Source organism: Sycon ciliatum, chromosome 6 (assembly GCF_964019385.1).
Source record: "Sycon ciliatum chromosome 6, ocSycCili1.1, whole genome shotgun sequence".
Lineage (NCBI taxonomy): Eukaryota > Metazoa > Porifera > Calcarea > Leucosolenida > Sycettidae > Sycon > Sycon ciliatum.
In genome coordinates, this window is record NC_088648.1 from 13,425,133 (window position 1) to 13,437,027 (window position 11,895).

Consider the following 11,895-nt stretch of genomic DNA (forward strand, 5'->3'; position numbering starts at 1 on the left):
GCTATCCACATAGAAAAATATAACTAAGCTATGTCCGAAGCATGCACGTCCTGCTGGTTTGGATGTTCCATTTCCTCGCGGAAACCAGGCGACATGACCTTCACCCACCGTCACAGGGTTTGGGAAATCGCAGGCCTTCCGGCTCCGATACGCTGCTGATCTTGTGGAAGAAACCCTGGAAGTTTGTGTTCGCTGGCGTGGCAAGTAACGATTACTACGTGTTCAGTTAGCACACTGTACTACAGTGCACGGCAAAGTGTTGAGAGAGATGGCGAAGCTGCCCAGCCACGGGCCAGCTAGCTCCGTGGATGAGTTCTTCTTGTGCCCAGGCATCGTCAAGGGATACAGGCACGTCTCGAACAAATGGGACTGCGTCCTAAGTAGCCTGACGCTGAGCAATGAGCTGGTGAATATCTGGAGTCACGGCATAGCGGCGGTGTATTATATGTACGTGGTCTACACACTGTTGACGCATGCATGGATGCTGGATGCGCTTGAGCAGCATTTTCCACTGATAGCCCAGCAGTTTGGTGTGTTTGTGGCAATGCTGGGCAGCACACTGGCACACATGTTCCACAGCGAATCGCGATGGCACCACGTTGCTTGGTTCATGGTCGACTACCTGGGCATTGGGTTCTACTGCCTGACGTCGGCCATAGCTCACTACGCTTACAGCCGACCACTGGATGAAAACAGCGGACCGATATCATTGTTCAGCACAAATGCATACTTGACAATTGCTCTGTTAGGGCACACGTGTGTGCTTGTGTCTCAGTGCTATTTGAGATGCCGATTGCTGCAGCAAACCTCTCGACTCTACATACTGGTGACAGGCTACGCCGTAGCGTACATTATCAACTTCCTGCCCTTCCTCAGTCGTTACTACAGCGCTCAGGAGCACCTGTCGTCGGATCCGTTCCACTGGGGACAGTTCCAGTGGAGTCTGGCAAGTGCCCTGGTGATGACAACTCAAGTGCCGGAGCGGTTTGCGCCGGAGACTTTCTATTCGCTGAACGGGCACTCCATGATGCACATGCTGCTGCTTGTGAGCTTCTATCACCAGAGCACTGCACTGAGAATGGACGTCGAGCGATGGTCATCGTTTCCCAGCGGGCATCAGCCCTGCGTGCCTGGAGTGTGCCTGGTGTTGTTTTTATACAGCCTGGTGGGTATCTTGTTGACGTACTATTTTGCCTACGTCGGTCAGCCGGCGGCACACCAGAGTAGTTGTACTAGTAATGGCAGGACGGCGAAGACACATCATGACTAACTCAAACCAGACTAGACATTAATTGTTGCACGCACATGGGAACGCCGCACTCTGCTAGGACGTACACTTTCCTAGCACGCACATTATCTGGGGCGTGGGTGTGTCTTGCTCCTCATTGAAGAAGTATGTCTGGATAAAAAGCCCTAGATGATACGTATGCACACTGGTGATGCCCACGGGGTAAGGTTTATGAAAGTCCCATGCACAGTATTCCGCTGCAGGCATTGATTAGTATTGTCGTAGTTGGAGAAAAACCTCGCTTTAGAAAAGTGTATCTTTTTAGTTACTGCTTCTATTCCCGTCATCAATAGCGGAAAATCAATTTTCTTTTAGTGGCATTCGATTCTTGCCCGCAGTGCCCACTGCAGAATGAAGTGATCAGGGTCACTGTACCATGGCATGTGCGTGTGCGGGCGCGTGCGTGTATGCATGAGCGCGCGCGTGTTTGTATGCGCATGGAGGGGGGGGGGGGGGGGGGGGGGGCACAGAATACTCAGTATTACCTATAGTTATACCTGGGGGTGTGCATGCACTTGTTCTATGTCAGCTGACTTGAATAGTGGGGTCATCGGGTCATCGCACCAGTTTGATCGCGCGTGATGATCGATGATAAAAAATGAATAATTGTCGCCGGCTTTCACGACAAGACAGCTCTCTGTGCGGACACAAGTGCAGTAACCAAGGCATGCAGTGCATGGCTTTCATGACTCTACTGTAAAAGTCTGTTGTAGTACTGTCGTGGTCGTGGACATAGAAATCCGGTCGCACGTCTAGTATAGCGGCCCTATGCCCATGGCCCAGCCTAGCCAGGCCAGGGTGCTGGCCATGCAGCCGTAGCATGTACATGACTTTTGTATTTTTAATATTATTATGCGCTGCTTGCATGCTGGGCCCGCGCCCATCGGACATCGACATCGGATCAACAATATTAAATTTTACATGCACGTGCGCACAGCATGCAACGACTTACATGTACATGACGTTCTGCGCTGGCGGCGCGGCCCCGGTTATAATATCGACTGAATTTCCATGTCCGCGACAGTAGACTCTACAAAGTACAATGTCGTAGTAGTTGTATTGACATTTTTACAGTCTGCAAAATTTAACCTCTTTAGCGCGAGCGTCGTACTAGTACGACGCACATGAGTTGCATGCCCCACGGCCGTCGTACTAGTACGACGCGCGCTGTACACTATACAGTGAACCTGCATCTCATAGTCGTGGGGTCCGTGTTGAGTCCATAGTGACTTGTTCAAACTATCGCAACTCACTCAATACTTGGTCGATTCTCACAATCGAAACATGTATCTGCAAGAGAAAACTCTCAGCTGGCGATAGAAACAATCGCCGAAGCGATGCGACTACCGGTTGTTGAGATATGCGACTCGACACGGCAAATTTCAACTCGATTTTTTTGCGCAGTCTGCAGAACGCGTATTTTCCATCATGGATCCTTTTTGCGCTACCTGCTGCCATGGAAACAAGATTCAAATGATGGTAGTGGATCCCGTGAGTCCTCACAAAAAATTTGAGCTCGATACGAGCAAGGAGACCGAAAAGGCAGCTGAATATTTGAGCTTGATTAGTTTTGGCCGTGCTCAAGTCTGTCGAGCGCGTGGATGAAGTTTGCCAGACTGTAGCACGGGGTTTTGGTTTCGCTCCGAGCTGGGTTTGATACCAGTTTGTCCCTCGTCTCACGACCTTTCCAGGAAGCTCAAGATCGTGGAATTCGTCCAAGGGAAGGTAAAGTTATCGATCCTTGAGCAGCTAGTACTTTCATGGGAAAATGCGACTTTTACAGGTGTTGACGTGGGGCGCGCTCAGGTAGCGTCGTGCTAAAGAGGTTAATAACGGTGTAAATGCGCGGTGCCAGTGCTTGGCCAACTGGACGTGCAACAGAAGAAATTTTCTCTCTGACCTGAGAGTCGCAATCATAGTGGCCGAGGTTTGAGGAAGTCACTGCAGAATTCTCCCCTCCTACCGGTAACGGGTTGTACTAGCGTTAGCCGGTTAGGCTACGCTTCTGCTGACACTACTACTACTTGGGAAGGATGATGAGAACTTCTGATTGAAACAACAATTATTAGTGTTTTCTCAGAAAATTTGTTTTGGCTGATCCGTGATTGCTGCACCGCCAGTGCAGTGGGAAGTACGGAAACTGTTCTCGTCAGATCTGTTCGTCACGGTTCCTTGATGACGTGTGGAGAGCCGCTGAGCGCAGAATGGTAACGCTTCCCAGTCACGGACCGGCGAGCTCTGTGGACGAATTCCTCGTGACTCCGCACATCGTCAAGGGGTACAGGCACGTCTCGAACAAATGGGACTGCGTTCTAAGTAGCCTGACGCTGAGCAATGAATTCGTGAATATATGGAGTCATGGCATCGCAGCCGTGTATTATATCTACCTTATAAGCATCCTACTGTATGACGTATGGCAACTGGATTCTGCAGAGGAGTACGTACCCCTTATCGGGCAGCAGTGTGGCTGTTTAGGCGTCCTACTTGGAAGCACCGTAGCGCATACATTCCACAGTGAATCGCGGTGGCATCACCTGGCCTGGTTCACCGTGGACTATCTCTCCATCAGCTTCTACTGCCTGACGTCGGCCATAGCGCACTACGCTTACAGCCGACCACTGGATGAAACCAGCGGACCAATATCATTGTTTAGTGCCTATACATACTTGACAATTGCTCTGGTAGGGCACACCTGTGTGTTTACGTCTCAGTGCTATTTGAGATGCCGATTGCTGCAGCAAACCTCTCGACTCTACATACTGGTGACAGGCTATGCCGTAGCGTACATTATCAACTTCCTGCCCTTCCTTAGTCGTTACTACAGCGCTCAGGAGTCACTGGCATCGGATCCGTTCCACTGGGGGCAGTTCTACTGGGGTCTCGCTAGCGCCCTGGTGATGTCTTGCAACATTCCAGAGAAATTTGCACCGGAGACGTTCTACAGTCTGAACGGACACTCCCTAATGCACATGGGAATGCTGATGAGCTTGGATCAGCAGAGCAAAGCTCTGCGGATGGACCTCGGCCGGTGGGCTCACTACCCGGACCACAGCCAACCAACAGTGACCGCAATCTGCACGACGGTCTTCTTGTACCTGCTTATCGGCAGCACGATTACGTATTACTTCGCCTATCATGGTCGTAAAGATACAGTCAGCACAGGTAGCCGAAAAGGTACTGTGCTTAGCAAAAAGCAGCATGATCAATAGGCTGATGCTATATGTAGGTCGCCCCTTGGCAATGGCCGGTGGGATTTCAGATTCAGCGCGGCTGCTTCTGGATACCAGCTTTTCAAGTGGTACATTTTCCCTGAGCCTGGTCTCTGATACGATACCTAGCGTTGTGTAGACACTATGTGCACTTACATGTGTGTAGTCGTTCATGCACTTACCACCTAGCTCTTGAATTGAATTCTAATTGATGATTTAGCTCACCTGGCTTTACTTTTACTTTGGAGTGAGAATGAGAGAGAGAGAGAGAGAGAGAGAGAGAGAGAGAGAGAGAGAGAGAGGGCGGGCGGGCGGGAGGGAGGGAGGGAGGGAGAGAGAGATACCGAAAGAGGAGGGAAGAAAATTTATAGGGCGAGTGAACCACTGGGCTACACTAAAGCAAAAATCGAAATGGAGATAACAGCATCGCATAAATCGACACGTTTCCTAAATAGTCTTAGAGTCTGCTGTTGGCAAGGGCCCCTTTGCATTCCTGTACGAGTCGTATCGTATACGTATGCCTGTGTGTTTTCAGAGTCTGTCATCCAGGGTATTTGACGACTCCTTGCGGCCGTATCCCCTGGATAACAGCCTTACTTCCTATCTGGGCATTTCATTCGACTGGATAACTAGCTGTCACATACCTAGGGGTCTCCGTATTATGCCCTTTTTGTTTCGTTTTTGTTCTTTCACACTGTGTACACTTTTACACTATGTACAGTGCTGGCAACTGAAATCCGACCCCTGAGCTGTGCGCTCACATCGCAAAGACCCCACACGGGATTGTAACACTACGAAACAGAGACCGCTAGGGTGTGAACGCACCGCTAAGGGGTCGGATTTCAGTTGCCAATACTGTACATGTAGCTCAAGCCTGTATTGGAACGAAATGCACACAGTGCACTAGTGGACCAGAAACTCGCATGGCTTCCATTTCTCTCTTGAATTGAGATAGTTAACGTTGGAGGGAGGAATTGTCATCATCCGACATTGAAAAGGACGTGAGAACGTGACGGGAGAAAGGCAGTCCAACTGAAAAGTGGAAAACATTACCAAGACGCTGCCGAAGAATTCGCATGGCGGAATTCACCTTTAGTTTGAGTGATAGCGAGTTCCATAAGCGTTGGCGACAACGCAGCCAAATTTGAGTTAGACCTAAGCTGGCGGACTTACCTCCCGTAACGTGGTCGCAAACTGTCCAACCGTCCTGCTTTGAGCAGGACAGTCCTGCTTTGGACCCAAACATTTGTATACATGGGACACGATTGCCTTTGTAGACATTGTATACGGGTGTCCTGCTTTGGAATGGTGGCAAGGTTGGACAGATTGTGGTCGGAACCAATCCCTTCCTGAGTGCTGCCACAAGATCGGGCCTAGTCTCGGGAAAGGGAGCCAGCTCTCTATACAGTCATGTGCATGTATTGTGTTCCACTCTGCGTGGCAAAGGTTTGCGGGCTTTCGAATGTCAGAAGTGCCACGTCGACGCTCCTCAGCTTCTTCTTCATAAGCTGTTGACGGAGACTCCCTCGATTTAGGCTAAGGCCTGTGGAGAATCCATAAATACAAATACAAAAATTAATACGCACACAAATACGCATTCAATGGTGGCCATGTCGTAGTAGTATAGTATTTTATAGTGGAGAAACCAAAACAGGCAGATGCCTAATAACAATGGACCCACTGTGTAGTGTGGAGGAGGGGGAGACATATTGGTACTATGTGTGACAAACTACGTGCTGCAAATTGCACATCCAAGGAGTTTGGAGCGAGAGTCATAACAAGTTGAGGTTTTTAGGGTGAACATACCAAAATGGATGGTCGTCACGTGTCAAATTTTAAAATCGCCTGCAGTCATGCTGTGCTACTGTGTGGCACTGATTATTATTATTATTATTATTATTATTATTATTATTATTATTATTATTATTATTTTAACTGGTTTGAGGGAAAGAGACAAACGGGAAAAGTCCGAAGAAAAAATTGACTGTCACCACCAGGACTCGAACCAGGGACCCTCGCTTGTAGCCAGCGATGCTCTAACCACTGAGCTATGGTGTAGTCGTCATCCATATTATTATTATTATTATTATTATTATTATTATTATTATTATTATTATTATTATTATTATTATTATTATTATTATTATTATTATTATTATTATTGTAGAAGAGAAAAGGACATATGGATACGAGTTAAGAGTAACTCTCCATCACTGTAACATGATACTTTATACAGTCAGAAAGTGCAATAACTAGGCACAAAACTGACAGAGTACTGAAACATTCGACGTCCTGACACCTAGCTTCAACACATCTCCGTAGCGCTAACCGACAGCCTTCCAACTTGGAAGGTTCAAGGTTATGGAAAGACCAAAGAGGGGAAGGCAAGCGCAACGAAAACGAGCAAAAGCTACAGTCCCAACGGAACAAAGAATGTCGATTGTTACTGGACGATGACGAGACCAGTACGATATTTGACAAAGCGGTCTAACTACAATTCGAAGCAGCAAAGCTTGTACAATTCGTTTTCGCAAAGCTTCCCTTTCTTTACTTATCTTTGATATTTATGACCCACCCAAGTTGGGTGGTGTGCTGCTTTGCTGCTTCGAATTGTAGTTAGACCGCTTTGTCAAATATCGTACTGGTCTCGTCATCGTCCAGTAACAATCGACATTCTTTGTTCCGTTGGGACTGTAGCTTTTGCTCGTTTTCGTTGCGCTTGCCTTCCCCTCTTTGGTCTTTCCATAACCTTGAACCTTCCAAGTTGGAAGGCTGTCGGTTAGCGCTACGGAGATGTGTTGAAGCTAGGTGTCAGGACGTCGAATGTTTCAGTACTCTGTCAGTTTTGTGCCTAGTTATTGCACTTTCTGACTGTATAAAGTATCATGTTACAGTGATGGAGAGTTACTCTTAACTCGTATCCATATGTCCTTTTCTCTTCTACATTTATTTATGGCTCAACATCCGAGTTTCATATTGCACACCTGATGAGCCGTCACGAACCATACGGCGAAACGTACGTCGTGTGAAACAACTTGTTTTGTAGTCAACTAGTCCATCACAATGTCATGCATGAGGAGTACTGTAGGAGTTTGGCTTTCGGCTTGTACAATTCGTTTTCGCAAAGCTTCCCTTTCTTTACTTATCTTTGATATTTATGACCCACCCAAGTTGGGTGGTGTGCTGCTTTGCTGCTTCGAATTGTAGTTAGACCGCTTTGTCAAATATCGTACTGGTCTCGTCATCGTCCAGTAACAATCGACATTCTTTGTTCCGTTGGGACTGTAGCTTTTGCTCGTTTTCGTTGCGCTTGCCTTCCCCTCTTTGGTCTTTCCATAACCTTGAACCTTCCAAGTTGGAAGGCTGTCGGTTAGCGCTACGGAGATGTGTTGAAGCTAGGTGTCAGGACGTCGAATGTTTCAGTACTCTGTCAGTTTTGTGCCTAGTTATTGCACTTTCTGACTGTATAAAGTATCATGTTACAGTGATGGAGAGTTACTCTTAACTCGTATTTATTTATTTATTTATTTTATTTATTTATTTATTTCACCTTCCCGTGGCCAGAGAATATAGGCCAATATGGAGGGAGGGGGGCGGTAGCCAGCCATGGCAGTAAACAAAAACAAAGCAAAAATAAATAAATATTACACATTACTGGAGGCAAAGCCTGAGAAACAAATGTGGATGAAGAACTAGCAGTTATTAGAACACGAGCTTCATGTTGGCCTTGAAATCCTTTAGCGTACAAGACGATTTTACTGATAGAGGCAGGGCCAGCCAGAGAGAATAGGCAGCAAAAAACGGAGATCTGGTATAAGCTGAGGTTCGGGCTTTAGGTAAAGTGCAGGGATTGCGCGTAGGACGAGTGGGAAGAAACCAGTTATATTTACGCAAGTGTGGCGGGGCTTTTTCAAGACGAATAGAATGAACAACAATACACAGTTTTCGATCCGCTTGACTAGAGATAGGGAAGGTGTTAAACATATCATACAGCTCGGCAGAAGGAAAGTATGATGGTTTGCGGAAAAGGACTTTGAGTATCCTCTTATTGTGGACTTCCAGGGTACTCATTAACGATTTACTAAGTAGGGATGACCAGGCGGTTGAGCAATAGAGAAAAATGGGGAGAATATAGCAATGATAAAAAAGGCGAATGCATTCAAGCGGTAGGTGGGAGCAGTGAGACACGAGGTAGCCAACAGCTTTACTGACTTTGCTACAGATATAGTCGACATGTCTACTAAACGATAAGTCTGAGTCAATGACCAAACCAAGATGCTTGTGTTGTTTTACCACTGTGAGGTCTGTGAGGGATCCGGGAAGAGTGAATGCATAGGTTGGCTCTGAGTTCGGCAGGAATAATATCTCAGTCTTGGCGATATTAGGTCTTAGTCTCCAGGTAGTCATCCACTGATGGACTTCGTTGATACCGCGCTGGAGACTGTCTCGCAGCCTGTCTAGACACTCATTGAACCGGAGCAGTGCAGTATCGTCAGCAAATAAGGACACACCTTCAACATGACTGGGAAGATCATTTATATACACTAGGAAAAGGAGGGGCCCTAGGATGGATCCCTGGGGCACTCCGGACAGAACAGGTGAAGCATCTGAGAGAGTTCCACCTACAAAGACAACTTGCGTTCTGTCGGATAGGTAGTCTGTAATCCACTCCAGCGCTGAGTCACACACACCGAAAACTTTGGAAAGTTTAGCAAGTAATGCACGGTGCCACACGGTGTCGAAAGCTTTCTCGAGGTCGAAAAAGCACATGGCAACTTTCCGCCCCATATGACGATGGTCGGCAATGTTTTGGATCAGCTTGGTGAGCTGTAGAGCGGTCGAGTCACCACGACGAAACCCAGATTGCGCGGGATCCAGAGCAGGAGAAATATGATTATACAATTGATTGAAGAAGAGCCGTTCGCAAAGTTTTGAAATACAGGACAGGAGGGAAATTGGGCGATAGTTACTAGCTTGAGATTTGCTGCCTTTGCACTTGTAAATAGGCACAATTTTAGCCAGTTTCCAGTCAGTAGGGAACTTGCCTGTGGTAAAGGAGAGGTTAAATAGGCGGCTAAGTGGAAAAGAAATCGCAGGAGCTAGCTTCTTTATCATATTGTTCGTGATACCGTCTAGCCCTGGCGCTTTCCCAGATTTCAGGTTTGAGATGGCTTTACGAACATCTGCTGTAGTGATATGAACGCGGGCGAATTGGCGAGTAAGACGAGTGTCATATTGGAGAGGGGGTATTACTAAACGTGGGTCATCAGGCACCGCGACAGAGGTAAACTGCTTGTTGAGGATGGTTGCTTTTTGGAAGCTGTCGGACACCAGCAGCCCATCAGGGCTTGCAATGTCAGGGATGCCAGGTTTTACTTTGTGCGATCGCTGACTGCGGACAAACTGGTGAAGCGTAGTGCTGCCTGAGGTAAGTGTTGTTTTGATTGAACGAATGTACTGGCGGTGGCACCAGCGGGAGAGATGTCTCACCTGGTTCCGCTGTGCCTTATATGCTGATAGGTTGTAGTCCGTAGGGAATTTCTTGAAGAGGCTGAATAGGTCACGCTTCAACTTGATAGCCTTGCGTAGTTCAGTGGAAACCCATGGATGATATTTGCGTGTAGACCCTGGGGTTGAGGGAGTTCGATTTGGTTTGCGGGAGCTATGAAGGGGAACATACTTGGACAGCACAGTCTGCAGGACACTGTGCAGGTTACTAAGTGCACTGTCCACGTCTGAGGATATTAATGAGTTCCAAGGTACTGAGTCTAAGTCTGCATTGACCGCCTCCCACACAGGAGGTGTGACGTGTCGGAGATCGAAAGACATAGGGTTAGGCTCCTGAGCTTGAGACGTTATTTCGCGGGGAGACTGAGGCAGGGGAATGTCGAACTGGCAGTACACAATGGCATGGTCTGAGGCGCCCAGAGGGCAGTCAGTTTCGACGCAAGACGAGAGATTGGCACGGTTACTAAATACCAAATCCAAGCAGGCTTGGACACCAGATGGTGACGTGTATGTACATGTGTTGACGAGTTGGTGAAGACCAAATGGACTGAGCGTGCGATACAATTCAGCACCGGCAGTATTGGTGGAATCTGTCGAACACCATGACGTGTGCTTGCTGTTAAAATCACCTGTCAAGATAACGTGAGAAGATGAAAGAGGAAGAGTAATGAGTACGTCTTCGAGAGTCTGGCAGTACCTTGCTATATCTGTTGGCTTAGCAGAAGGTGGACGATAACTGCAGCAGAGGAGGATCGGCTCAGCTGCAGCCAGATACGGCTGGAGTTGAACCCAAACGGCTTCGCACCCATCGCGAGCTAGATCGGGACGCATGGCAACAGACTTAAACTTATTCTGTCGAACAAGGATAGAGACACCACCATAACCTCTTGCACTTGTCCCGGACTTATTCTCTGCAGGGGGCCTGTCCCTCCGGAAGGTGTCATAACGTGTAATATTAAGTGCAATATTCGGGTCGAGCCAGGTTTCAGTTAGGCAGATTATGTCAGGCTGCCACTCTTCAGCAACAATAGTAAGCTCTGTACACTTATTTACTACAGAACGACAGTTTGTTGATATGAGTGTGAGCTGGGGTGGTGTAGAATGCTGGTGAGTGGGAAGGGAGTGTCTGGTAGGAAAGAATGGGTGTGCGTGTGGGTTCAGTGAGGAAGGTGGGTGTGGGTCCAATTGCACGGTTTAGTTACTAGCAGACTGATCCAAGGTTGTGCTGTCGGATGCAAATCTCCATTCCCTGATGGAAACTTTGCTTGGCCAGAAATCTTCTTTGAGAACCTGGTCAGTATGCTCAGCCGGAACAACAAGGTGAGCATAAGCAGTACCAAAGTACTTGGACTCCGAAATTGAGCAACTGAGGACGTCAACTGCTTTCTTTTTGCACCACTCCCTGATAGAGTCAGCCTCACACCCAGGATCGACATTTCCGAGGTAGAAGCACTTCCGCTTGATCCTTTCTGCCCCTTGGAGGCTGCCTCGCTTACTGGACATCGGCTTTTTGTACTGTGATGTGATAGAACGCTGCAGTGCGGGAGCACGAGCCATGTGTCGGTGTGGAGGATACTGCCAACCATTACGGTCAGTGTCACCAGGAGTGCCAGAGCTGGTCATTCGCGTGCCATGTTTGGGTGCGGGAGGTGCGTACTGGGAACCTACTTGTACAATGGGCTCTGTAGAGGATGCACCAGGAATGGTAGAAGTGTACATATTTGGACCTACTTGTACATTGGGCTCTGTAGCAGATGCACGTGAAAGGGTGGCAGCGTACGTATTCGGTTGGTACCGAGTGGTTAGTGGCACTCCCGGGGCTCGCACTTGCTGACTTTTGAGCTCCCCCATCTCTTCCCGCAATCGTGACAATTGGGCTTCGAAGTTTTC

General features: G+C 48.0%; 2 protein-coding genes across 2 annotated transcripts; both read left to right on the forward strand.

The window, feature by feature from the left end:
* The first annotated feature begins 268 nt into the window (after window positions 1-268).
* On the forward strand, window positions 269-1,270 carry LOC135820054 (membrane progestin receptor gamma-A-like). Its single transcript, XM_065333359.1, has one exon. It carries the CDS (start codon window positions 269-271, stop codon window positions 1,268-1,270), a length of 1,002 nt encoding a protein of 333 aa, XP_065189431.1.
* Window positions 1,271-3,492: 2,222 nt separating this feature from the next.
* On the forward strand, window positions 3,493-4,497 carry LOC135820055 (membrane progestin receptor gamma-B-like). Its single transcript, XM_065333360.1, has one exon. It carries the CDS (start codon window positions 3,493-3,495, stop codon window positions 4,495-4,497), a length of 1,005 nt encoding a protein of 334 aa, XP_065189432.1.
* The last annotated feature ends 7,398 nt before the right edge of the window (window positions 4,498-11,895 follow it).